General features: G+C 33.8%; 3 protein-coding genes and 1 long non-coding RNA gene across 5 annotated transcripts; 3 read left to right on the forward strand and 1 right to left on the reverse strand.

Annotated features, from left to right (window-relative positions):
* The first annotated feature begins 240 nt into the window (after positions 1-240).
* Positions 241-1,143, forward strand: LOC131639056 (uncharacterized). Its single transcript, XM_058909571.1, has 2 exons — positions 241-284; positions 687-1,143. Exons 1-2 carry the CDS (start codon positions 241-243, stop codon positions 1,141-1,143), a joined length of 501 nt encoding a protein of 166 aa, XP_058765554.1.
* Positions 1,144-7,644: 6,501 nt separating this feature from the next.
* Positions 7,645-8,257, forward strand: LOC131639068 (uncharacterized). The gene is made up of 2 exons (XR_009294856.1): positions 7,645-7,896; positions 7,986-8,257. It is a non-coding gene; the product is annotated as an uncharacterized LOC131639068 (long non-coding RNA).
* A 9,975-nt stretch (positions 8,258-18,232) lies between these two features.
* On the forward strand, positions 18,233-21,083 carry LOC131639059 (F-box/FBD/LRR-repeat protein At3g14710-like). Of its 2 annotated transcripts, XM_058909575.1 has the most exons (5): positions 18,233-18,421; positions 18,534-18,581; positions 18,704-19,670; positions 19,745-19,888; positions 20,099-21,083. In XM_058909575.1, the coding sequence occupies exons 3-5, from the start codon at positions 18,714-18,716 to the stop codon at positions 20,387-20,389; spliced, it is 1,392 nt and encodes a 463-aa protein (XP_058765558.1). In that variant the 5' UTR covers positions 18,233-18,421; positions 18,534-18,581; positions 18,704-18,713; the 3' UTR covers positions 20,390-21,083. The 2 variants fall into 2 exon arrangements, with proteins under 2 accessions (XP_058765558.1, XP_058765557.1); XM_058909574.1 differs by lacking the exon at positions 18,534-18,581 and having other exon boundaries at positions 18,235-18,421; positions 20,099-21,081.
* A 1,838-nt stretch (positions 21,084-22,921) lies between these two features.
* On the reverse strand, positions 22,922-24,544 carry LOC131639057 (uncharacterized). Its single transcript, XM_058909572.1, has 2 exons — positions 23,344-24,544; positions 22,922-23,232 (listed from the first exon to the last, which is right to left on the reverse strand). Exons 1-2 carry the CDS (start codon positions 24,542-24,544, stop codon positions 22,922-22,924), a joined length of 1,512 nt encoding a protein of 503 aa, XP_058765555.1.
* Positions 24,545-27,393: the final 2,849 nt, after the last annotated feature.

Genomic DNA, 27,393 nt, shown 5'->3' on the forward strand with positions numbered 1-27,393 from the left:
GGTAGATAATGTTGTACCGAATATGTTACCATTAGCCACGACATGCAGGGGGCATTTTCCGAAAGGTGGCACAAGGAGACGTTTTTTTTCCACTTTCCTGTTGAGGAGTTGATAATCACACTTCATGATGTGGCTTGTTTGCTCCACCTTCCTATCAGAGGGAGGTTGCTGGACCATTTCCAGATACAGAGGGTTGAGGCCATCGAGTGAATTGTTGATTATCTGGGTATGAAGTCATTTATGGCTGATTCTGAGTGTTGGACGGCGAATGGGGCTCATGTCAGGTTCTCCACCCTGAAATAGATTTTTGAGCACCATTTGGTGGCGGCAGCTAAGGTCGAGGATGAGGAGAATGCGATTTTTGTTGAGTACCACCGCGGTTATGCTCTGCGGTGTTGGTTCATGTTCTTGGTTGGCACATCCCTCTTTGTGGACAAAAGTACAACGTACGTGGACGTGACATACCTCTGGTACTTTATGGATTTGAGTATAGTTCATGAGTGGAACTGGGGGACCGCCATTGTGGTATAGCTATACCAGAAGCTGAATGAAGCATGCAATTTGAGGACCAGACAGTTAACTGGATCTTGCACACTCCTCACGGTACATTTATTTTTTGATTATATCACATTTAATCTGTTATTTATCAAGTTGTACTAACATATTTTTATATTTGTGTTTCAAAGCGGGATCATCGCTTACTTCAACCACATTCATGGCTATAATCCTGATTCGTTATACATCGACGACATGCCTAGGACTACACGATATGTCCTCCAAAGGGGGAATGAGAAAGTGGGGCCATATCGGGTATACCTCAATCGTACTGCTCACGATGACATCAACTGGACACCCTTCTGTGATTACCAGGAGGTTGTCCCCTTCGACCGCATCTCGTTATATTCCATATGGTTGTCATATGGGACCAACACCATGGTCAGATATCTGTCGGAGCAGTGCATCCGACACTTTGGGCGCGTGCAGATGATACCTAGGTCTCCATTTGTGGCTGCTCCTGACATCATTACCCGCCGAGATATTACTATTATCTTTCAGGATTGGGAGCATCATTTGGTGCCAGAGGAGTATCAAAGTATGCGGGCCTCTGAGAGCTGGCAATGTGTAAATGGATACATGACATAGTTTTATCAAGTGTCAGATCATATTATGACACCCGATGCTCCAAGACGTCCACCTAGGCCAGCGCATTAGGAGCTCTTGGAGAATAAGTAGGCAGAGGATGACCATACCAGTGATCTCCTGCCGATATGCCAGCGGATACAAATGATTGGGCAGGAGGCATTGGACATAGCGAACATTTAGGAGTGAGGTGCAGAGGTGGTTTCTATAGTGCAGAGGATGGTCAGTGAGGCGTCCAGTGCCGCGACATATAGGAGGTAGAGGAGGTCGCAGGGGGTTGGGATTAAGCACACTCAATAATAGTAGTAGCCTATGTTTTATGACTCTTTTTTGATGTTGTAATATTTCAACATTTTGCAATTATCAGAACAACGATTACTATATTTTAATTAGTCTACGTACTTTTTATTTCCATTACATTTTATCGGATAAAAATGTATTAAATTTAGTTACTACGATTATAACAATGTAATTTTTTTTAAAAAAATGAAATACTCAAAGCACATTTCGCATGTGCATATCCGAAACTAGTTTAGGGTGTTTTTGGACATGCATATCCGAAACATCTTAAAATGTGAAAAGGGTGCCTTTGGATATGCATATCCGAAGGGTATTTTAGAGATTTTAGAGGTGTTTTTCTATCTTATATAGGTGTAATGAGAAATTCCCTAAATTAAATTAGGTAATATCAGATAATTTCGGTTAGGCTAGGATTGTAAAATCTATTATGTCGAATTAGAGCCTAACCAAAAATGTATAAAAGCATAGGATATGTTCAGTACATTCCATATGTTTAATAATTTTATGGAAAATAAAATATGTCCTTTTGCACTGTCCAAGGATTGAAATATGGACGCACCATTCATTTATCAAATCTCTTCATTAGAAAGTCACCCCCATCCAAGTGAAAAATATATTCGAATTTCAATATTCAGACTATTCCCTATAACAATATTGCCTATATGTTTCGCTTGTGTGTTAAACAAAAGGATGAATTCGGAGTTCAAAATTCTGACACACCACTGGACATTATTTTACGCATTGCTTGGGTCTTTATTTAGAATAATGGGGTGGATTTGGATTTCCAAATCCAAACAAACGCATGGAAAGTATTATGACCCCTCTGCTAATATTTTCTATAGAGCAATCCTATTAGGAGTGCCTATCTGAAACTATCCTCTAGCTATGACCTCTCTTATAATAATAACAATACTGACATATATGCAGTACATCCACGACATGACCCACCCTTGTATGTTCCTCTTCTAGTAACTCTTGATGAGCTGGCTTAAGGGATCTCCTTTGGGATTTGATATCATGTAAGAATGAGACACTATATACAACTATTAGATGTAATCATATACCATACTCCATAGACGAGAAGCTGGTACACTACGTACATCCTCTGGCACCAGATAATCACCGTAGCCCCCAAATATCGCACCAATATATATGTGGAGGTCAGTAGCAGGAACAACAACTGTAGGGTCCTTAGGTATACCCCGTAGATACCCAAATTTCCATAGTACTCACTCCTGCAGATGTGGATACATAAGTCGAGACCCACATGCCAACGATCAAGAATACCAATATATCACCTCCAATGGTCGTGTCAAAAGGTATTCACTATATGATTTGAAATAGATATCATCCACCAGGATGTGATCAGAAGGGAAAGTCTATTCGGCCAAGTAGTAAGATTTGTTCGACATGTAACTCCATACACAAGAGAGGGGGTGAATTATGGAGGTTTGAAAAAATTTGGTTGAAAAAAAAATTATTTGTAAAATCAGAGTTTGAAATACTCTAAATCAAATAATTAAATAAATAGCGAAAAACCAAAGGAAATACAATAAAGTAAAGCGATAAGGGATAGAGAGGTACACCATATATTTATACATATTCATCCTAAATTGACCTACTCCTGTCCCTACGAACTATTCTTAAGAGTATCTAATAAACCGAGAGCTTTTAGAAGAATATGTCCACAAACCTCCTTATACAAGGAAATGAAGTTTTAAGGCTAAGTTCCAACCAAACAGCGAGCAAGGCTTATAGTGGTTATCCTCCAAATCAAACATAGATTTTTCTATATGCTGATCTCGAACTAAGATGAAGTTTTAAGTTGGCTATCCTCAGGATCAAATCAAAGTTTTTCATAGGTCGACCACGAACTGAGTTGATACTTTGTACTATCTAATCTTGAATTGACTAAGCTTTTAGCAGGCTGAACTCATGAATCAGGAAAAATCTTAACCAGACTAATCTTAAACCGATAGTGCTTTTAACTGAGCTGAGCTCAAGAACCATTGTGTATATTTTAATGGATGACCTTCATGAACTAAAGAGAGATTTTTCTTCTAGAAAAAACTCAAGAACCAAAAGAGAGTTTTGGTTTGAGATTATGGTAGGTCATCATGGTTGAGTCAAACTAGTTATAGCTTCACCAAATTCAACGCAAGCCATGATTTCATGAAAGCCTTTAGAATAAATTAAGCTAATTAAAATATTAGAGGTAGATCTTATTAACATTGTGTCTAACTCAATAAGTCCTTTGAGTTTGTAACGGTGGAAGGTGGTGACCATTGTCTTTACATCTTCATTATTATGAACATGAAGGATGGTAAAAATAAAACAACCACAAATACCTATTGATAGACCATAGTGTTTAATCAGTAACATCTTCCTAGATTCACTATAGTCAAAGAGCCTTTTAAGTGTTGGGCTTTTCCTCCAATTTAGAGAGGTCGAATTGGATGTGGGTTAGTGACCCATGTGTGTAAGCCTTTGTTATTATCTAATAAAGAGGAATAGGGATCAAGTTTGAAAAACAACAAGAGAAAATAAGTGAGAAGAGAGAAAAATCAGCAACCACATCAAAATCCTGTGGCCCCAATTTCAGAATTGTCAAGTCCCACGAAATCGGAGCTTGCGCAAAATCCAACAGTCCGATCGTCTTGAAATTTTGAAATAACGTTCATGACTTATAACAACACATTCTGAACGGTGGTGATTGGATTCAGAGCTTTCTAAGTCGATTCTGTCGAGTCCATCTTTGAGATCAGAATTTCTTAGTGTTTTTGGGTTGTTTTGTCTATTATGATTCTTATTGTATTCCAAGGTTGATTGCAAATCTTGATGATGTTGATGTATACCTCTAACTAGTGTTAGAGAGAACCTTGTTTGTATTCATTGTTGATTATGAAGAAGATTTTAAGTGGCCTACGAGTCCTGTGGTTTTTTACTCCTAGTTAACAGAGGTTTTTCCATGATAAAATTGTGTTGTGTTGTTTGATGTATTTTTTTGGTTGATTGTCGTTGTATGTGATATTTAGGAGAGTTTATGTTGTTGAATATTTTCCGTTGCGTTTGTGATTTCCTCCCAACATTAAGTTTGTTTTTGAAGTTATAAAGTTTGATATTCTCATGAACCCTAAACTTTTTTAGATGACCACTATTGAAGTAAATGAAAGATAAATAAGAGTAGGGCTGGCAATGAACCAAACTAACTCGAAAATAGTTCGAAATTCGATTCGAAAATTAAATCGTTGAACTAGGTTCATGAACCAAATGAGCTGAGTATGAGCTAAAAATTAAGTTCGTTAACTAAATGAGCTGAACTTGAACTATACATAGTTCGACTCGTTAGGTTCATGAGTCAACTCGATTATATATTAGTAGATTATATTGTCCTTAAGAGTAGGTTTAAATGTTTTCTCTAAATCTTAGTATCATATTTTATTTTAATCTAACAGTTTTAATTGATAATTTATATTCTCTAGTGAGCAAAAAATTTCTACAAATAATTATACAAATAAAATTAAATCGTATAAATTTCAATTTTATAACTTTTATTTTATTTCTATATTTTCTATATAATTTAAAAAAATTACTTGTAAGTTCGTGAAATAAGCGAGTTGAACCTAACAAGATAAACCTAACGAGTTGAATCGAGATGTTCGTGAACTTCTAACAAATCGAGTTTGACTTGAAAAAAAAGTTCGAGATAAACTCGAACTCGAACTCAAACTCAGCCAATTCTTAACGAGTCGAGTTTGAGCCGAAAAAAGAGTTCGTCATAAACTCGAACTCGAACTCGAACCCGACCAATTTTTAACGAGTCGAACTGAGCTGAGGCAAGTTCGACTCGACTCGACTCATTTCCAGCCCTAAATAAGAGTATATGTTAAAAGCATAATAAAAGTGAAGATTTATAAACATGTATTTGTATAGGTATTTTTAATCCATGCCATACAAAGGATAGACATATATTAGTGTAATCCCAACCATACAAAAGTGTGAATGCAATTTTGACTATAAAAAAGTGTTTATTCAATGAACAAATCAATTATAATCCAATGAAAACAATTATCGCCTACTACACATACATGGCGTATCACATGGAGGAATATATGGTTGAGGAAAAGATGGCTGGGGAACATATGATGGAGAAACATACGCTTGGTAAGAATCAAACTAAGTCCATTGTTATAGTCTCCACATGTAATAATTTCTCCATGATGTTGACTATGAACTATAAATATCACATCAGTTCGATGCAATAAGGGGCATCAAATGTCCTCGCCTCAATTTCATCTAAACAACAACAATTAATTGTTGGATTAATTATATTAAGAACATAATAAAACAATCCGCGCCTAATATTAGTTATATTTAAGAATTTGGCCTATGCACAACCATCATCATTGACAAAAAGAATGACAATGATACATTTATTTCAGTTATTCCCTGAGTGTAAACATCTGAACAACATTGAACTTTGTTGCTATGACATATCACATATTTCATATACTCATCCATTTTCTATTGGTTTAAACCCTAAAACATTACACTCGAAAGAGTATCTCCCTTCTTGAACATGTCTTTTGAATAATCGATACAAATCAACATAAAAACTAATTTTATTATCCAACTGATGTTGTAAAATTGACCAAAAGTCTCTTCCCTCATCTCAATGTTGCAATAAGTTATGTCATCAACTCTTCAACCTATTATAGTGTTTTAATTGTCTTTGTCGCAACCGGCCTAAAATTTTAAGGTAAAGAGTCGCCACCATTTATTTTATCCTAAGGGAAGGGAATTAAACGGATTACCCTAATGTTCAGAGATTCTAGTTCGTGAGCCGGTTAGACGGAGGGAAGGTGTTAGGCACCCTTCATCTCCCTTGTATTCAAGGGGACCCCTTCTAGGTTTAGGTTTTGATAGATTTTAAATTGAAGATACGGTAAACGTAAGTTCACCCATATCCTAAAAATGGTTTTATCGATATAAGCTTAAATGTTAGTTTTTTATGGTTATACTCGCTAGGATTTCAAAACCCTATGCCTACGTATCCTCTAGTGCAATGAGGAAGTCAGAGTACCGTAGTTCATATTAAAGTTGGTTATTTGTTTTTTAAGGATTGTGAAGTATTTTAGAAATCTCCTTTGAATTCGTCTGAGTTTGAATTAGAGTAATCGTAGACGTAGTTCATAATTGATTTTCAAAATAAATCTACTATCCTATTTTTTTAAAAAAATAATATCAAGTTTGAGTTATTACATTAGTGTAGGAAAAAAGAATTTGATTTAATTGTAATTATACATATTTCTAAGAAAATAAAGTTAATAGATAGACTTGGAAGGAATTTAGAGATTTATAAACTTAAAACTATTTCTAAATAGATTTTAACTATCATAAGGTTTATTTTAAGCATGTTACTTAGTTTCATAAACATTATTAACCTTAGTTAAATTTATCATAAATTTTATTATATTTAATTATACATTTTTATTTTATAAGAACAAATTGAAAGTTAATAGATAATATATACACAAATGGTTTAAATTAATAAGTTCACTAGATAGATTTAACATTTTTTATTAAACTTATAAAAGGCGTGAATGAATTATTCAAGCAACCAAAGTTTATTAAATAGAACTTAAATATTTTATAATTTTGTTCAAAGTTATACGTAGGGTGTGTTTTAGTTTAGTAGATGATAAGAATTCTAATGTTTATTTATAAGCTATTTAATTATGAGTGTTATAGAAAACATTCTAATTATTCAAAAATATAAGGGACTTTATAATTAATCAAGTGGTAAAAATAATTAAAAAAAATTAACTAGTCTTAATATTTTGTTTGAATCTTATCTAGAGATTGCATTTTTATTCAATAAATAAATTAGAGGTGTCTAATTAAAAGAGTCTGGCCCAAAAGAACATTTGGGTCCAGAATGTTACCAGGGGTGTAATTTATGTGAACGATAGAAAAAACAGGAAGTGAAGGGTGTAAATAAGAGTGGGCTTAGGCCCGGACGAAATTATGAGGATCTGTTAGGATCCAATGTGTATGCGCGCTTAGGTTTACAGTGGACTAGCAGAGATCTACGTATCAGATTAATTTAGATTAAAAAAGATTAATTAGGGCATATGATAAGATACAAAGCTGATTATTACTATTTGTTTTAATTTTTAAAAGAATAATAATAATTAAAAAAAACGTGAAAGGGTTCTTTCCAACCCACTTTCTTCTTTTCAATTTCCTCATATCCTTCTTTCTCTCTCATTACGTTCTCTTCCTACTTCTTCTCCAAAAACCATTTACTTCACCATTAACATCAAAACAAAACTCAAACCCAGAAAACTTCACATACTCAAATAAACATAACGATGCCTAAACCAAACCATTTCACCTCGAAATCCCCAATTTTAAACCCCAACAACAACATGCATCAAGAAATTAAAGCTAAGAGTCTCTGATTTTACCTCTTTGGCAGTGTATTTTGCGTTTGTGTTCCGATTTGCTATGATTCCTAATCCTCTTCTTGTCTTTGGTTGCAGGTAAGCGGCGGAATGAATTAGGGTTTCAGATTTGAAACTCCTAATTCTTGGAGATGAATCGGCGAAGCGGCTTTGGGTGACTTCGCAACAAAATCCTTCTTTTTCTACTCCTTCTCTTTCTCTTTTTTTTCGGTCCCTTTTTGTTAGCTTTAGGGTTTGATTTTATAGTCTTTTAGATTAGAATAAATTAGGAAATTAGTTTAATGTTTGATTCAAATAATAATTAGGATTGAATGAGATTTGGTAATCAAAGTTTGATTCGATTTGTTGTACGATTTGGTTGTAACTTATAATTTTAGTATTCAATTGTTGAGATTATTTCCTTTCTGGATGTTTTCGGTTTTGATTTTGTTGAGATAATTGGGTTTGGTTTGGATTCAAAATTAGGGTTTGAGGTTGATGATGGTGGTGTGCGGCGGCGACGGCTTGATTGAGGAAGAGAAAGGGTTAAAAAAAACCTACTTGACTTAGTCAACAATTTCAAATAAAAAATAAAAAAATATAATTAAATATGATAATATTTAATAATTATTATTATTTTAAATGACCATTTAACATTAGTTATTATAACCATAATAATACGTTTTAATTAAATAAAATAATCTAGTGATATTTATAATAATAATAATTGTTAAGTAATGTTAGTAATTATAATAATAACATTTGGTTAACTGATAACAATTTGACCGATAATAGTTTAGTTTAATCTAACCAATGGTTAATGACTATAATAGTGATAATGATTAGTAGAAAAATAGCTTAGTTTAATCTAACCAATGGTTAATGATAATAATAGTGATAATGATTAGTAGAAAATAAATGTTAATAATATTAACTTAACCATTTTACTAATATTCATAATTATTACTAATACTCTCTTTAAGAATCACCACCAAATTATGATAATAATAAAAAATAATTAATTATTTTACTAGCTATAGAACTTTTCATTTTATAACATTCTATATATAAATTAATCAACGGAACATGTATTACACATAAATATACTAAACAAGTAAATATTAGTCAAAATTATTCAAAATGAGTTTAATTATTCTATACAGGTATCCAACTATTTTTAATAGGCCAAGCTTCAGGTCTTTAATGGGCCATAGTTAAATTTTTTTTTTTTTTGTTGAAAAAGTCCTATTTGATAAACATAAAATTAAACCCCTATCTTTATCCTAATATAATAATGGTTAGTATCCACCATAATTCAATTGGTAGAAAAAAACTAATATGACTAACTAAATTGACTATTAACGCCTGTGCGGACAAATTTGGGGTATGACAGTCTTGAATGAAAACAATTCTCCCGTATTTACTCAAAAGATACAAACTTAAGATTCAAACTGCAAACCATTTAAACCAATAAGATATGCATTATCACTACACCATATTACAATATTATGACATTTATACTTGCATTTGATATAGATTATTTCGATTCCAAATAATATTTTGGAAATCACTTGCAGAAACTTTAATGACTTAATCGTTTGGAATATCTCTGATAAGACTGTTTAAATGTACCATATGTGGCTTGCTTGCTTGGAGCTTGAATGACACGTGCATGTTTGGATTGACTTTTAGAAAGGCCAAAAGCAATTCTAGAGATATAAAATTGATTCTGAGTGATTTTAAGATGTTTGGTTAGACAAAAGTAAAATCAATTCTGCCTCAAGAATTGATTCTACTTTAAGCTAGAATTTGTAGCTTCTGCCTCTAGAATTAATTCTGGATAATTTTTACACTGAAATTTATTATTTAACTCACTTTTACATTAATGTATCCAAACAAAAATCAATTATGCTAAAATCAATTTTACCAAACTCAATTCTGCTAGAATCAATTCTATCGACTGCCAATCCAAATAGAAATTTTTTTGATTTGTAGATACAACATACTATGCATACTCTCCCACATTTACACAAATCTCCTTTAGGATGAACCTCCTAAAAAAAGGTATAACTTTAGACCCTTCCTGCCCGTTTTGTGATAAGTATCCGGAGACTCTTGACCATTTATTCTACCAGTGTGAAGTTACAAAAATGATCTTGTTCTCTTCCCCCCTTGGCCTGCGTCTAGGCCCTAATGCTGATCCAGTAAAGGTGCTTAACGAAGGATTATCGGATAAAGATTTGTTTGCCAATCAATTGATGTGCACCATTCTCTGGAAAATCTGGAAAGTCAGGAACAATTGTGTGTTTGATGGAGTTACGGTATCCCCTCCGAAAGTGGTAAGTGCTGCGGTTGACCATCTGTCAGAATTCAATAAGTCTAATTCTCATGGCCGGCGTGCGCAGCAGCAGGAGCATGCTGCACCGAACGAGCGACCTGAAGACGTCAACCTGGTACAAATGGATGCTGGTTGTTTCAATGGGATGGTGGCCATGGGCTGTGTGATTAAGGACCATAATGAAGAGGTGTGATTATCGCTGCTTCCAAGAGGTTGGAGATTTCTGCGAGTCCAAATATTGCAGAGGCCATCATATGGTTGGAATCGGTAAATCTGTTGGTTGTAAAACTTGGCTGGATGGTATCCCCAAGTTTGACTCTGTTCATGCTTTGCTGCCCTTGGCTGGCTTTTAATATATGCAGTTTGATTCAAAAAAGTTTGAACATCATCTTTAACGACACAATTACTAACAATGTGTTGTCTAAAATTTAACAAACAATAATATAATAAATGATATGTAATAAACAATGTTGCATTCAACGACAAAATAAAACTGTAAATTTTAAATTTTAATGTAGCATTACATACATCTTCATGTCGTATTACTTAAGTGCATCACTTAACCAACCCATGCTATAAGAAATATTTTTGTTACGAGCAAACAAGTCACTAATACAATTAAAAAATTTAATAAATAATTCTTCTTCACAAACCTAAGTCTTCTTTTGTATGTTATTTAATACATGTTGCTTGCATCTTACACTAATATTTTTCTGATATAAAATGGATAAAGTAGATTAACTGAAGTTGAAAACACAATTCTAACCATATTCATTTTTTTACACTTTTTCCAGATTATTGAGACAAGGACATGGGTTAGTTTTTAATAATTTTTTTTTTTTATAAAAAAAGTAATATTTTTAAAAAAAGATAAATTATTTTAAAATTATCATACAAAAGGTATGGAGTCCAATTTTCTAAAAGGAAATACAATTATACAATTGATATGAAGTTGGGCTATAAGGTAATCCCTATGAGGCTTCTATTTGCACCCTGCTTTTTACTAATACAATCTAATACCTTAATAATTTGATTTAGAAGTCATTTATATGTGTCCAATTTTACATATTAAAACTACAAATAAATATTAATATTATTTTGATTAGATTATTTATCCTTTTAGTTTAGTATTCTTCACTGTATATTATATCATTTAAATTATTTTTATCATTGCTATAAATAATTAGGTTCAATTGCTTTTTATCACTCAAATTTATATGGGTAGTTGCTTCTTTCATAGGAGTTTGCAAAATATCCAGTTGTGAGACCCAAATCCACAATCAAATTCAAATTCATTTTAAATATTCAGATATAATTAAATGATTATTAATCGGTTTAATTATTAATGATTTGGTTATTCATCCATATAATTCGGATATAATTAAATGGTTATTAACCAGTTAAGTTATTTTTGTATTCAGTTATAATTCGGTTATTATCCAAAATCCAAAATTAATTCAAATATTTTAATTCATTTATAATTTTTTTAATTTTTAAAATAAAAAATATTTTTAAAACATGATTTTTTTAAAAAACCAGTTATATAATCATAACCAAATTTATAACCGATTTTATAACCAATTTTAATTAAAATCTAATTCTAGTTATAAATCTAAACCATTTAAATAATTTGAAAATAGTTATAGTTTAGTTTCTAAAAATAACCAACGCACACCATTGTTCTTTCACCCTAAACTACCCAATTAAGTACTACTTTACACCTTTACTTAATATTTTCTTTTTTTACAATTTCCTCTTTTAATTTAATAGAACTATAAAAAATAAAATAAAATATATTTTCCAAAAACAAAAGAAAAGACAAAACTGTCTTTTTTTTTTCTTTTAATGACAAATGTAATATATTATAAAAAGGAAAATCAACACTATAAATCAATATATTCACAAAGCACATATACAACACAAAAAAAAAAAAAAAAAAATAAAAAACAACCTAAATGAATTATTATTTTTTAATTAAAGGGGGCTTTAGCTCATAAAATATATAATAAAAATAGATTAAAAAAGAGGGGACATGAGCCAAAATCTCACACCTATTTAATTTTAAAATTATGCAAATCTTGTTTATTTTTATTGTAGTCCGGTTTTACATCTATACAAATATTTTTCCTCAATGTAAAATTAGAAATTCATAAGTCTAAGTTAGCTAATTTATCTGCACAATAATTTTTTCCTATGTAAATATGAGTTGCCAAAACGTCACCTATCTATAACATACATTTGCCTCATTTGTAGCTGATTTTCCAATGCACAACAAATGATTTATAGAACGCTAAAACTATTAATTTAGAGTCAGATTCCAACCACAAATTGGACCAGTTGTGATTGACTACATGTTCCATCGTTAGAATAGCTCCCATAAGCTCTACAAATAAAGCATTTCTTGGCCCAAATTGCAGGAAAAACTGTCAAGGTGCTCACAATAATAATTTCTAAAGATGCCTCAATAGGATGCCTTAATAGGGACTCCTCTAAAAGCGTCATCAATATAGACCTTTATCCATCCTCTAATAGGAGAGCACCACAAGATCTCTTTACTAACCTGAGGCTTGGGATGCTTGATGTGAATAGAGAATTTTTTAACACAACAAAATCTTTGATGGACAAATTAGTGCAACCAGAGGTGGATTTGTAACGCCCAAGACTGCTTTTAGGATTACTGACTGACTCCACAAACCAACACGGGTCTGTTCAGCATACTTTATCCTCATTCACACGTTTTATAGAAAATTTCCTAGAATGTCACCCTCAAAATACTACTCCAAGTCAAGCCTCCTTAACCATCGAGTTCTTATCTATTAAGCTACAAAAAAGAATATGCATCTTGTTGGTATAGGTAGTACCAATCAATCCTTATAATCATTTCTTCAACCATGTAGACACATCCTTGCACTACACAGCCTCATGACCCCTCTCATTTTGATGTGAGTTTAGAGACCACTATTTTTTTCTTCGGTCTCAGGTGTTACATGTGACCATTCTCTGCCCTCTTTGGTCTCAGGTGTTACATGCCAACAAGTTTTCGCTTGGTTCGTCCCTGAACTAGATCGTACTAGGAGAGGTATGCTCTGATACCATTTTTAACAGCCTAAACTGGTTTCAGAATTCTTGACTAACTTAACAAACCAACATCGATCTTTTTAGGATACTTTGTCCTCACTCACACGCTTTATGAGAAACTTCCTAGAGGGCCACCCATCCAAATACTACTCCAAGTCAGCCCTTATTAACTATGAAGTTATTATCTATTAAGCTACCGAAAAGAAGATATATCTTATTGGTATATGTAGTACCAATCAATCCTTATAAGCCTTGTTTCAACAATCTCAGAGTCCCCCTCATTTCGATGTGAACTCGGCGACCACTCTTCGACCTCGGGTGTTAAATATGACCACTCTCTGCCCTCTTCGGCCGCAGGTGTTACAAGAATTACCAATCAAAGTTGTTAAAGATATAATTGAAGAGCCCAAAGACCTCGAGTGTATTTGTTTGTTATGAAACCTTATAGAATTTCTAGCTTGCTGTTGAAGTAGTAGAGGGCAAGCAACAAAAGATTTGAAAATATTATTCCGGAAATTTATAAACAGAAAATAAATGCACTTTCGAGAGGAGAAACTAATCCGGCACGAATGTAAACTACTTAACACAAACTTAAACCTATCACTCTGCTGCACTCAACTCACAATATTCATTAGAATCACCACATATCCCTCATATCAATGTCCATTTCTGCAACACAGATGAGAGTTCAACCACATTGCTCTTTCGAGGATGTCTCAACCGGTCGAACAACACAGAGGCATTAAACTCCGATATTATGTGGATGTTAACCCCAAACTTAATCTCTATAATCTAAAGATAACAAATATCCCCCTAATCAAGATTTATGAGTTATATGTCTATAACAACACAAATCCAAAGCATTTAAGCAAAAAGATCAAGAAAACACCGACAAAGATTTGTAAAGCAAACTTTATTACTCAATGATCCAATTATGAATGAATACCTACAAAATGAATGAAAAATATCAAACGGTACATAAATGAATCAAAAACTCAAAGAATATGTAATATGTACAGATATAACGAAAATGTATGCATTCACGCAAAAGTTGAAGAAAAAGAGACGATAAGCGCCGTAAAACTATATACAAAAATAACTACAGTCTGACACTTATCACTTTCTATAACAGTCGAGCAGTCATCCAGGCTGCAAATAAGAGGCTTTGTGGCTAGCATATTCCCTAGCTAATTACAGATTTCCATAGCATACATGTATCTAAAAAATAGATGAGAAAGGGTTTCCTCCTCATGAAAACGCAGACTACAGAATGTAGGAGTATACCCTTCCCTCCTAAAAAGGATTTCATTAGTGGGAAATTTCACTTTAGTCAATCTCTAGAAAAGTAAAGACTTTGTGGGTGGAATTGAAGGGCTCCATATGATCTTACCTCACACATTGTCATGACTACTTTTACTAAGATGATGATAAGCATCTTTCAGTGTGAGCTCACCATTGTCAAACAACTTCCAAACAAGTCTATCTTCCTTCAAACTATTAACATAAACCTCTGTGACTAATTGTGGCAAAGCTGGATAAAGTTGAATCATATTTGAGGGCATAACAATAAAGTTGCCATTCAGGATATCTGTCAACCATGGTTTAAATTGCGGTTGCGGCTGCGGATGCGGTTGCGATTGCAGTCAATGCGGTTGCGGTTATTGCAGGTGTTGCGATGCGGAATGCGGTTGTTGTGGCGTTATGATGCGGCCGATGCGGTTTTATGATGCGGGTTTTATTGTGATTTGCAATCACACCGCAATTGCGGCCTGATGCAAATGCGGACACTACCGCAACCGCAATATTGCGGCCGCATCAGGTGATGCGGTCCGCAATTTAAAACCATGCTGTCAACAATGGTTGAATGTGCATAACAGCAAGCCATAACTGCCATAACAGAATAGCAGAAAATCTCCATATTGTTCAACAAGAAGAAAGAGATAAGAAAAGCTTTTACTGTTACATTCAGCTCAACTATATCAGTACAAGTGTGTGGTATATATAGGATCAACCTATAGGCACCTGCCAGCTCAAGAATTAACTTACATTGTTAATAGTAAATGAAAACACTAACAACTAATAAATGTGAACATATGTAAGCTAATAATATATTTAGACTAGCTTTAAAATGTAGGAATCTGCATAAGAGAAGCAAGGGTATGCCCACACCAATTATCTCGTCAAAGATTAATATTATCACCATTTTGAATTAAAGAAATAGACTGAAGAAACTAAAAGCACATCCCCTCTATATCTTCTCCATCTACCCTATCTCTTCTATCTATCACACTTTTTATTTCTTCATCATCTCTCTCATTTGTCTTATTTATTAGTGTTAATATCTCATTTTAGATACATACTTAAACATTTTCTATAATTTTTATATCTCATTTATTTTTATTTATTGGTCCATATTTCACTATCTCTAGTCTCAACGGAGCAAATCTATTTTAGTATGTCCTTCAATTATGTTATTGTTAAACAACTTTCACTTGTTATTAATATATCTCTAGACTATACATCCGTTTGAAAGTTTTCCTTACAACATTTAGTGAAGTAATTTATATAATTTGATATAAGTTTACAAACTTGTCATTTTATTATCGTGATTTGATATGTTTTTGTCGAATATCAACAAACACTGATTTTACGAATGACATCAATATATTATTGTAATTAAGTTTATTCGTTTTTTCAAATAGAATTAGAGCTCATTTCCAGAGTTAACAAGCTTAATCACAACATCAACATCATTTCTCCTTAAAACTTAAACACATGTTTATATTGAAGCTCTAGTAATCAGCTTATGTATTTTGGGGTTATAAAAGAGCACTCGAATGTTATATTGCCGTCACAAATGCTGCTCCAAAAATATGCTAACTACTTACTTTTAGTTCCACATCGTGACTTTCGACCTTAATTTTCCCCCACAACTTTCATGGATACTATGTGAACTTATAGATAGATCCTTTCGATGCATCCTTCCTTCACATTCAATTAAAACAAGTGTACTAGATCATATAAACTTAAAAAAAATTAATTAAAAACGAAAGAAAGAAAATGTTAGAGAAAGATAGAGGTAAAATTGTGAATGAGATATTTGAAGAGAAGAAATTAAAAAATATCATGCAATTTAAATTCAGATATAAGCATCTAAACGGGGCAGGGATAATTTTTACCTCGCCTGTTCTCAAATTCAAATCCATACCAATTTTTATTTCCTACTCCAATCTTCGATGAGGATGAAAGTTTCAACTCTAATTCTATCTTAAACAAGTTTGGATTTAATTCAAAGTATTCTCGTTCCGTTTTTTTTTTTTATTTTATTTTTTATGGTGAAATTTATTTTTTTAATAGAAACAATTTATTTTTTCAACATTAAATTAAATTACAAATGATAAAATAAAACAATTTCAACAAATTTTAAATATATATTTAAATAATAAAATACAAATTAAAATATTTAAATATTAATCATATATTTAATATTTAAATTATCAAAATTAAATAATAAAATCCAAACTGAATTCAAGTCTAGTAGTAATGTTTTATTATTTGATTCATTCTCATATTTTATAATTAAAAAAAGGGAAAAGCTAAAGCAAAACTAAGCAAAATGGAAACAGATTTTTCTTGTCAAGTGGTTACTAAGTATATGGAATTTTCTAGTCAAAACAGATTTTTCTAGTCAACATTAAATGAGTGGAGTATAAAGCAGATAGGGATTTTGTTACTAAGCATAGGTTACCTAAACGGAACTCAGATGGTCTCGTTTCCATGAAGGTAGGTATTCAAGCGATTTACCTAACTCCGAGCGGTAGTCACAGGATTTACCAAACTCCAATCCATGCAGTTCAATAATTCTCACACAGGAAAATTCCTCCTCGTGTCGTGGCTCTCTCTACACCTCACTAATATGTCTGGTTGTTATTTTGTTTTAAAAATAACCTTTTTCTTTTAAGCATTGTAGAACTTATTAACAGGATTTGAAGTTTTACTTTAATTCTACATCCTCCAATTTGTAATTTTTTTAATTAAATATTATATATGATAGTAGAAGTCATGCTTATAGTATTTGTCTGCGTTTGAGAAAATCTCTATGTATTCGACTTCTTATCCGATACCAATATTTATATTGGTACTCATATTTTATAGATATTAAAATACACATACTCATATTTATTATCTACATTTTTAATAAAAATAATATATTAATTATATTTTATAAAATAATTTTAACTATTTAACAATATTAAAAAATTCTAATAATATCATTGAGTTAAGAAATAAATAAGACTTTATATTAAAATGTGTATATTAATTATATTTTATAAAGTAGTTTTAAATATTTAACAATATTAAAAAAATTCTGATAATATCATTGAGTTAAGAAATAAATAAGACTTTATATTAAAATATGTATAAATTTAATATAATGTATTTAATAAAATTCATAAATTAATATGCATACATAATAATAAAATAAAAATATAAAATATATATTATATGGGTGGCGGATTGGATATTAAGGTGCCTTTTTTTTATAATTGTTCGGGTTCATATACGTGCTATTTTGTTGGTATTTATCTTATCTAAAGGATGATAAGCAGACTCAAACCCGCAAAGTTCACTCGAACCGGAGTCAACAAGTGAAAATCCTAGTTGATTGAATTTGGGTTCTGGTGTCACCTAATATTTCGGGTGTGAGGTTGGGTAGTATGAAGTCCGTACTCGAAACCCGAAACCACACAGGTGTGGGTTTGGGAAAAGTTGTAGGAAAAAGGTATTTTGAAGCGGATTCGGATTTGAGTGAAAAAATCCGAACCCAACAGGTGTGGAGTGTGTGTTATTTGCTACTCGAACAACTTTTAAATTTGGGTTCGAATGCGGGTTTAGGTAGTGCGAATCCCGCACCCGCACCGACCCGTTGTCATCCCTAATCTTATCTGGTACATTATTATTACCAGAACAGAGAACACTTCATATCTCATTTAAAACCGAATGCTAAAACTCTTTTAACTTTCTGTGTGTAAGAAGCCTTGTGAAGTTCTATCTACCATTTATTCAATAACTCCTCATTCACGTTGCTGCTTACACTTGTTCAAATCACATTCTTAAGGTTTACTCTTATTCTTATTATTTAATTCTGAGCATCATGTACTCATTGTTAACTACATTCAGGATACAAAATTAAACATAAGGCATAACTTTGATACCATTTTATTACTTAGATTCAAGTCTAACTCAATCTCAAAAGGAAGTTTGTGATGTTGTTGGAGGTAGTTAAAGTTAGTTGCAAATTTGTCACTTTAGTTATGGGACTGTTAGATTTAGTTTTCATTATCTAGATCTAACTTTCTCCATAACTGCTGTAATCGTTCTTCATGTTGAATAATTGTAGGTAGGTAGTCATGGAATCAAATGAATTGAATATGGAGATTCCAACTAAACACCTTCCAACAGACGAAGCAGTAGTTGAAGAAATTGATATGTTTAGCACTTTACACGAAAATATTCTTGGTCACATCCTATCTTTCATTCCAATCATAGACGCCGTTCACACTAGCGTCTTATCAAGAAGATGGATTGAAGTTTGGAAATTCATAACAAGCCTAAAGTTTGATGATAGTTTGCTTCATTATCAGAAGAAATTGCAAAAACAACAGTTTGTGAATTTTGTTGAAAAAGTACTTTTTCAGCTTACAAATTCAAGCATCCAAAGTTTCTCTCTTTGTTTAACTAGTTATCAATATAACGCATCTTTGATAGCTTCATGGATTTCCTTTATCTTAGAAAGAAGAGTTCAGAAGCTTCATATTCAGTATGCTGATAAAGTTTTTCTTTCTTCAAATTTACTCTTTAGTTGTGATTCTTTAGTAGAGTTGGTGCTTCAAATGAATTGTACTCTTAGTCTACCGATATTTGCTTCTCTCCCAAATCTTCAAAAACTAAGCATTTCCGGGATTAAATTAGTGAGTGATTCATCCGATTGCTCAAAAGACATAAGTCTTAATTTCCCGATTCTCAAAGTGTTTGAAGCTAGAGGATGTGAATGGTTAACTACGCAGAACATTAGTTTACAAGTACCTTTACTTGAGAGGTTTTCAATTGCTATATGGAACCGTCATTCAAACGAGTCAAGTGAATATGCTATCAAGGTTTATAGTCAACGTCTAACGGATTTCACTTATGAGGGTGATCTTGAACAAGATATCATTCTATGTGATTCTTCGTTGATTCGTAATGCTTCTATTGTGATTGTGGTTGATGAAGACAAAGAGATCAGAATGGAAAAACTTGGGTTTCAAGTATGTAATCTTCTCAGACAAATCAATGATATGGAACGACTGAAATTATTGTTTTACAAGGTATGGTTGTCTTTTATGGTACATGAATGGCTATTGTTTCTCAGAATTTGAACAAAATTTTCCTTGTCCTATAGGTTTTAAGACATGCTAGAGATATTTTCGCCAATCTGCCTTTCTTTGGAAGGTTGACATATCTGGAACTAAATGAAGTAAATGGTGAAGCTTTGTTGCAATTACTCAACAATTCACCAGTTCTTGATACTCTTGTTTTGCTTAATGTAAGTTTAGTTACTCTTTCCTTTTGTTCAAACAAATTCAAAACTCTGGTATAAAATCAGCTCTTTAATTTTCTTTTGTTATATAATGGACTTATAGATTAACGCTTATGCTATAAGCACTTAATTAAGATGTTTATTCAAACCGGTCTTTATTGCGTATAACAAAACATAATTTATATGATAATAACCTACAAAATAAAAAAATTTCAGGGATTAGCTGACTCAGATAAAGATGTTTTCACTTCTGCAATGGTTCCCCAATGCTTTCTGTCAAGCTTCCAAGTATTTCAGTTTAATGGTTTTAATGCAAACGAGCACGATCTTTGTCTCATAAAATTCATTCTAGAAAATGCAACAATGTTGGAGAAGATGAAAATATCACCGGCTTTCTGGCTGCGATATGCAGATATTGATTTGGAAAAAGTTAAGGAGAAGATACTCTCATTAGAGAAATGTTCTAACTTTTGCATGATAGAGTTTTTTGATATCAGTGGTTCATGAAGATTTTTAGAATCCACAAGAATATTCTTGCAAAGAATGTTTAATGTTAAGTGTGTCTAGTTTTAGTGTGATGCAAAATGTAAGATGTTTCTCTAATTTCATATCAGAATATACTGAATACATTTGTAATCAATACAATTTCTTAGTACTTGACAGATACCATAACTTTGTATAAGTATTCATGCTTAGCATTCTAAATTCTGCAATGAACCATATGCCAGAATGTCGATGTGGTACATTTAATTGCCTGAAGAACCAAGATGTGGTTGCCTGGTTGGTCCAAATGTTAAGAGACTTGGGCTCCAATAAACACGGGGTCTTTGGTTAGATCTCTGACTCTTGCGTATGAAAAAGATACAATGAAAAGGAAAGATTTCATTTGGTTTTTCAAACAGGTTCTATGAAGGAGATTAATCAGAATTAAAATGGTCATCTACAAAAATAAATAAGACATTGAGATGTGACTATTGGAGGCAACTCGAAGGGGGTCAACTAGGAAGCATTCTACTTTAGGACACACCTTTGTGAGAAACACACCACATATTCACCCAAAATCTTAAGGTAATAGGTGTGTGGGTTCTCTCACTTATAAAATGTCTATTTTTATCTTTTCTAACCAATGTGAGACTTCTTCCTCACACTTGTTGAGAAAAGGTCAGAGCTCGAGTTTATAGCTTAGTTGAAGTAGTGGTAGAATGGAATTGAGATGTGTTGTTGCCCATGCCAAGAAGATGGTTTCCAAAATTACCAATTCATATCTCATACTATTGACTTCAGGAGCTCTTTCCTTTCATGTCTTTTGAAGAAAGACTCTTAAATGAAATGACAAAGCTTGCATATCGGTAATGGTATTATTACCAGCTTCACATGGTATAAAGAAGTTTATTTTAAATCTACACTAAAAAAAGGCTGTGCTATTAGCCGGGGTTATTATGCTAGAATTAAACTCTAATAAACTGTTTTTTTATTTTATGCATAGCGGAGTACGATAAACAATTTGCACTTTATCTATCCGAACATTTTGAAGAAGCTGTAACGATGGAATCACATCCTGTTGATTTAGGTATGTCACTTCATATTTTTGGTGAAGTAATTGAGGGTAAAATAAATGGAGAATGTACGGTTGTAGGAGGTAGGCAGTAAAATTCATAAAAATTGTTGAAACATTCAATTGAAAATTCTAGTAACACACGTTTGATGTCTTGCTGAATGTTATGACATCCACAATTACACAACACAGATAATTAAAATAGAACAGTATAAAAACAATAAAGAACACACATAATTGTTTACCCAGTTCGGATCAAACAACCTACTCTGGGGGCTACCAAGCCAGGGAGGGAATCCAATATAAGCATAATTAATTCGGAGTTAAACTCCCCCGTTTACAACTCCTCACTTAAAACCTACCCAATGCAATTCCAATCTATTCCTAGACCTGAGTATCTCCACTCACTCCCCCTCAATCACAGAAGTGATTACAAATAAACATAAACAATTACAGAGAGAAGACACACTTCAAAAACACACCTTGATCTGCTTAAAAGCTTCAATCAAGAGACGCACACTCGTGTTTAAAAGCTTAAAGTGACAATTAACAAACACAACCTAATCCAGCACAATCATCAGAGACAATTGCTTGGGGTACAAGAGACAGCTACAGAACTACGGTTCTTTACAATACACAATCTGCTCTGTCTGCGTTCCAAATTAGGATTGCAGTCCTTTTATATGCAGCTCTTGGGCCTTGGGCTTTTTTAGAAACAAATTAGGGTTAACCAAGTTAACCTAATTCACACGCCATCTGGTTGTTACAGAATGTGCTGTCAGCAAGATCTTCTGGACGAAATATTCAACACGCAATAAAAGGTTTCCTAAACAGTTAATTGAAAGAAATTAGGAAACACAATTAATACAATATAACAGCTCCTGCTGTCACACAAGGATGTCATGACATCGATCATGACATTCACTACAAAACCTGTATTAGCTTAACACATATGCAGCCTGCATAACACAATAGCAACCAGATATGTTTTATCACAAATGCAGCCAACATGAAAACCCTTTCAATCTCCCCCTTTGGTGAATGTTTGGCTAAAACAACCTGTCACACCATATCAGAGAAACACTTGCAGCGGACATAAAACAACCAAAACACAATCAAGGCAAACTAATACAATATAGTCAGCATACACCACTAGTATGCACATAATGCTTAAACATATCAAAACCAGCCACACCACAAGAGCAGTACAAGCACAAACAGGATCAACACAAAAATAAGCATATTAGAATTGTTGATCACACACAACCAGCATTCTTGTTGTTCTGGGGTGACATTACTACTTCTCCCCCTGTTTGCCCATAAAAGTTGCCAAAGCAAACAATGTCTTCTCCCCAAAATTTAAAGAGGTTCAACCAAAACTTAAACTGAACTAAATCAAATAAAGACAGACAAAACAAAACGAAAGAGAACAAAACAAAACAAACAAAAACAACAAAAAAAAACAAACAGGACTCCAGCTGCATTTACTGCCCAGATTGAGACTCACTTGATGTGTCTGCAGAACTTTCTTTCTCAGATCCATCAGCCGGACTGGCACTTTCTTCTTCCAATTCTTTTTCTGATTCTCCTTCCTTCTCTTGTTCATCTTTATCTCCCATCTCTTTAGTATCTGCAAATTCCTCATTCTCATCCATTTCCAGAGTACTTATCATCTTTTCAAGAGATGTTTTTCTAGATTCCAGCTCTTTGCAAGTCTCTTTTAACATCGTTATGATTTCTACTTTGCTGACTGATGCTCCAGATTTGGAAGTTTCAGCCGATGTCATGACAACGTCTGAAACATGCTTACCCTGAAACAGTTTATAATGGAATGCCAAGGGACTTTCTCTATTGCACACTACATCATGTTCATTGAGAATGTTTGGATACTAATCCAGAATTATACCACACAGGAGGGATGGAAAAGCAATTGGACCCTTAATACTGAAGCTTCCAGCATGCTTCATGGTTTGGTCAAAAATATACGTTCCATAATCAAACTTTGCCTTTGTTCCTACAACATACAGAAATCTGCCAAGCACAGTTGAAATAGTGGACTTGTGATTCGTTGATACCCAATTAGCTGCTCCTATCTTGTGAAGCATTGCATACTTGATGCTCAACTTACTTGCAGTTAGCTTCTCTTTTAGGGGCCAGTTGTTTACCTGCTTGGCTGTGATCACTTGACAAAATTTGTTGTCTGTTACTTCAAGCTCAGTTTGAGCTTCATCTATTCTTTCCAAGAATTTATTATTCACAGACGGAGAGAATGGTACACACTTACCTCTCACAAACATCTTTCTGAAGTCCACACTCCTGTTGTTTCCACAGTCTTCAGATAAGTTCACCACAAACTCTTTGACCAGCTTCTCATAACACTTGGGAAGATTGCAAATAGTCTTCAATAGACCAGCTTCTTGAATTAGATCTAAGATCTCCTTGTTCTCAAGAGCATTTGAAGCTAATTCCCTTTCAACAGCTAATCTCTTTTGGAGTACATATTTCCACCTACTGGTGCTAGAGGCATAGTGGAATGACACATTATCAATAGGAACTTCAGGTATACTTGCAGCAAGCTTGCTGGTTGTAGGCTTCTTCCTTGATGGGATGTCAGGAACATTCACTTCAACATCAGACTCAGGTTTAACAATTTCCCGCTCCTTTCTTTTCTTTGGAATAACCTTGCTCCAAGATTTTAATGGACCAACCCCTGTACTCTTAGTTACAACTTTGCTCTTGATAGGACTAGCAGAAGTACTCTTCTTCCTGGCAGCATCTTTGGCAGGACTTTTCACTTGTGTGCTCCTTTTAGAAGATCTTTGGGAAACATCTTTGCCTTTTCTTCTTGTCATTAGCCTGTTGGCTACACTTGGATTCAAGGAGGTAAGTAATTCGTTGTCAGAATATTCATCTAAGTCTACCACATTAATACCAGTTTCAATATTGGCCTCAGGATGCTCATTATCTTCGATGTCATTGACATCCTTAGTAACATTGGTATTCTCAACAATTCCTTGTACATCCTTGTTGATCTCCTCTTCAGTTGGGTCACGACCAGAGGTGTGAGCAGCTTCAGACTTACTGGAGTTCTTGAAGGGATCAGGCATTATGGTTTGAAGGGGAGCAGATATTCCAGGCACTTGATGATTTTCCTTCAGAATGCGTGTAACAATCCTGGTAATAGCGTTGTTGACATATTTGGATCCTTATTTATTAAGTTCCTCCATGGTAGCAGATGAAGAGGGTTTGGTGCCCTTGTTACGAATATCCTCCTTGGGCCGTTTTGCACGCGTCGTGTTAGGCTTTGTGGCCTTTACTTCGTCACTGCTAATCGTCCTTAAAGGTATAACCTTCAGAATCCTATTAGGGTTAGAGGACTCTTCCGGTGTTGCCGAGTCAGATACGGGAAATCCATCACTCGATTGCTGAGACATTCTGAAACTTTTTGAGACACGCCTGTGAGAACAATTCGAGTAGTTCAACCTTAACAAGTAGCGAGAAGAACTAATAGGGAAGTTTTTCGTTTTTAGAAGAATAGGAGATCGAGGGAGCTTTATAAGCACACTGAGTGAGGGAAGTTTCAAATCGTGGATATTTAAAAAGCCCAAAAAGTATTCCTCCATGTTGGTTAATTGCTATAATATGTTTTGGTAACAGATACCTAACATACCCTTTACCTTTACAATGTCTTCAGATGTTGTTGAAACATTCTCTATGACATTACTTTCGGATAGACTTTTAGGATCATTGCTCACATTTGACTTTTCTAGTTTTCTTTCTCGGTCTGTAATGTCTATCATAAGGCTTACTCTTTCTTCTAGCAGAAATCTATTGATACTTCTGTACTCCCTTACTTTTGCACACAGTTTCTCATTCATTAAACAGGTCTCAGCGAAACCAGCAGATAGTTCACTTATGGTGAGGTCTCCAACATATGATTTTTCATCAGATTCATCAGATTCTTGACAGTAAACTTTTAATTCTTCTCTGATCATGGAGTAGTCAGAGAGGTAGTTAGGGGTGTTAGGATTCCATATATAGCAACTATCCTTAGACCTAAATCCCTTCATGACTTCCTCATTCGCTTCATTAGTAATAATACACTCCTCTTTAGTGAACCTGACATTGAATCCTTCATCACATAGTTGACTGATGCTTATGAGATTTACAGCCAGTCCTTTTACAAGTAGAACATTATTTAGATTAGGAATACCCTGTCCTTCTGTCTTTCCAATACCTTTGACTTCTCTTATTTCTCCATCACCCAGAGTTACATAGTTGTTTCCCTCCAATTTGAGATCTACTAGAGAGTTCTTCCTCCCAGTCATATGGTTTGAGCAACCACTGTCAAGGTACCAATCTTCTTTTGCAGGCATCCTTAGAGAAGTGTGTGCTACCAGAGCAACATTCTTAGCTCCCCACTATTGCTTTCTGTTACAGGTATCATATTCAGGTTTGGCTTGATGAGTTTGGTCTGGATATCCAAATAGTCTGAAAGAGAATGGCTTTATGCGACCAAATCTTCCACAGTGATGACACCTCCATTTTTGGAATTTCTTCTTTGAATGCCTCCTTCTTCTGTTTTCTTGATGTTGTGACATTGGCGCTGACATATGGTTGGTCACACAAGTCTCGGCTTTGCTCTCCTGAATCCAGAGATGAATTCCTCTTTAGCCACAAATCCCACTCTAGACATGTCTCCTGTTCTTTGTCCAGACTCCAGAATTTCTTCTAGAGTATCAGTTCCATTGTTCAGCATTTTGAACGACTTGGTCATTTGATCAAGTTTGTAGTTCAACATGCTTACTTCACTACTGAGGGAGTCTATGGTTGCAAGATGTTTATTCTTCTCACTTTCTAGCTCTCTTATGATTATCTCTTGCTTCTCCACTTGTTTGCAGACTTCATCATTCTTCATACACAACTTCTTGTATGAGGCAGCTAGTTCATCAAAGGTTAGCTCATCACCACTGGAATCATCATCAGATTCATAGATTCTTGTTGAAACTGTGACATGTCTTGCAGTTTCTTCTTCTAAATCGGAGTCTTCATCAGACCAAGTGACATACAGTCCTTTCTTTTGCTCCTTGTGGTAGGTAGGACTTTCAGCTCTTATGTGTCCAAATCCTTCACATCCATGACACTGAACCCCTTTCCCTTGATTGGGCTTCTCCTCAGCTTTGAATCTTCTGCTTGGATCATAGGTCTGGTTGATGTCATTGGAAGTGTTCTTGACATTTGGTCTGGACTTCTGATCAACCCTTTTAATAAGTCTGTTGAGTTATTTTCGAAGCATGGCTATGGCGTCTGATAGATTTTCATCACTTCCACCATTGCTTTCTCTTGAATTATCATCTGTGTTGGTGACAAAAGCTATGCTTTTGTTCTTCTTTTCAACAGGCTCGCAGATGCTCAACTCAAAGGTTTGTAGAAACCTGTCATACCCCAAATTTTGACCTCTGAGATCCCATCAATTTTCTAAGTATTATGATCATTATCATTATCATTTTCATGCATATTTTTATTTACTAACAAAAAAAGAAGAGAAAGAAAAAAAAGTTTGTTGCTTGTATGTTAAAAAAACAGGAGAATGATCAAGAGAAAGCTGAATAAATTAGGGTTTTGAGGCCCACAAGAGGTTCAACATTCTCTCAAGACTCAAAGGTTTCTTCAATCAATATTCAAGTCCAAGGATGGCTCAGTTTAAGGCAGACAACTCTCAAGATCGCCAGAAGCGCCAAATTAGGGTTTTGACCTAATTTCACCAGAGGATTGACTTTTAATTAGGAGATGATTCCAAGACTCAAAATATGATTCAAAGGCCTTCAAATCAACATTAGAGTCCATTCATGACATTCAATGGATGAGAAGACCTTGATTCATTGAAAGATCGCAAAACTGCAGTTCATCGGAGAAAAGTCAACTGTAGTCAAAAATCAAGATTTTTGGTCAACAT

Source organism: Vicia villosa, unplaced genomic scaffold (genome assembly GCF_029867415.1).
Source record: "Vicia villosa cultivar HV-30 ecotype Madison, WI unplaced genomic scaffold, Vvil1.0 ctg.002525F_1_1, whole genome shotgun sequence".
NCBI classification, from domain to species: domain Eukaryota; kingdom Viridiplantae; phylum Streptophyta; class Magnoliopsida; order Fabales; family Fabaceae; genus Vicia; species Vicia villosa.

Coding starts and splice junctions, on each gene's coding strand:
- LOC131639056 (XM_058909571.1), top strand. CDS start 241: ATGGCTGATTCTGAGTGTTGGACGGCGAATGGGGCTCATGTCAG. Junction 285..686: donor GCGAATGGGGCTCATGTCAG/GTTCTCCACCCT, acceptor TGTGTTTCAAAG/CGGGATCATCGCTTACTTCA.
- LOC131639059 (XM_058909575.1), top strand. CDS start 18,714: ATGGAATCAAATGAATTGAATATGGAGATTCCAACTAAACACCTTCCA. Junction 19,671..19,744: donor TGAAATTATTGTTTTACAAG/GTATGGTTGTCT, acceptor CTTGTCCTATAG/GTTTTAAGACATGCTAGAGA. Junction 19,889..20,098: donor ATACTCTTGTTTTGCTTAAT/GTAAGTTTAGTT, acceptor AAAAAATTTCAG/GGATTAGCTGACTCAGATAA.
- LOC131639057 (XM_058909572.1), bottom strand. CDS start 24,544: ATGCCTGATCCCTTCAAGAACTCCAGTAAGTCTGAAGCTGCTCACACC. Junction 23,233..23,343: donor TTTTCCATCCCTCCTGTGTG/GTATAATTCTGG, acceptor AGCATGTTTCAG/ACGTTGTCATGACATCGGCT.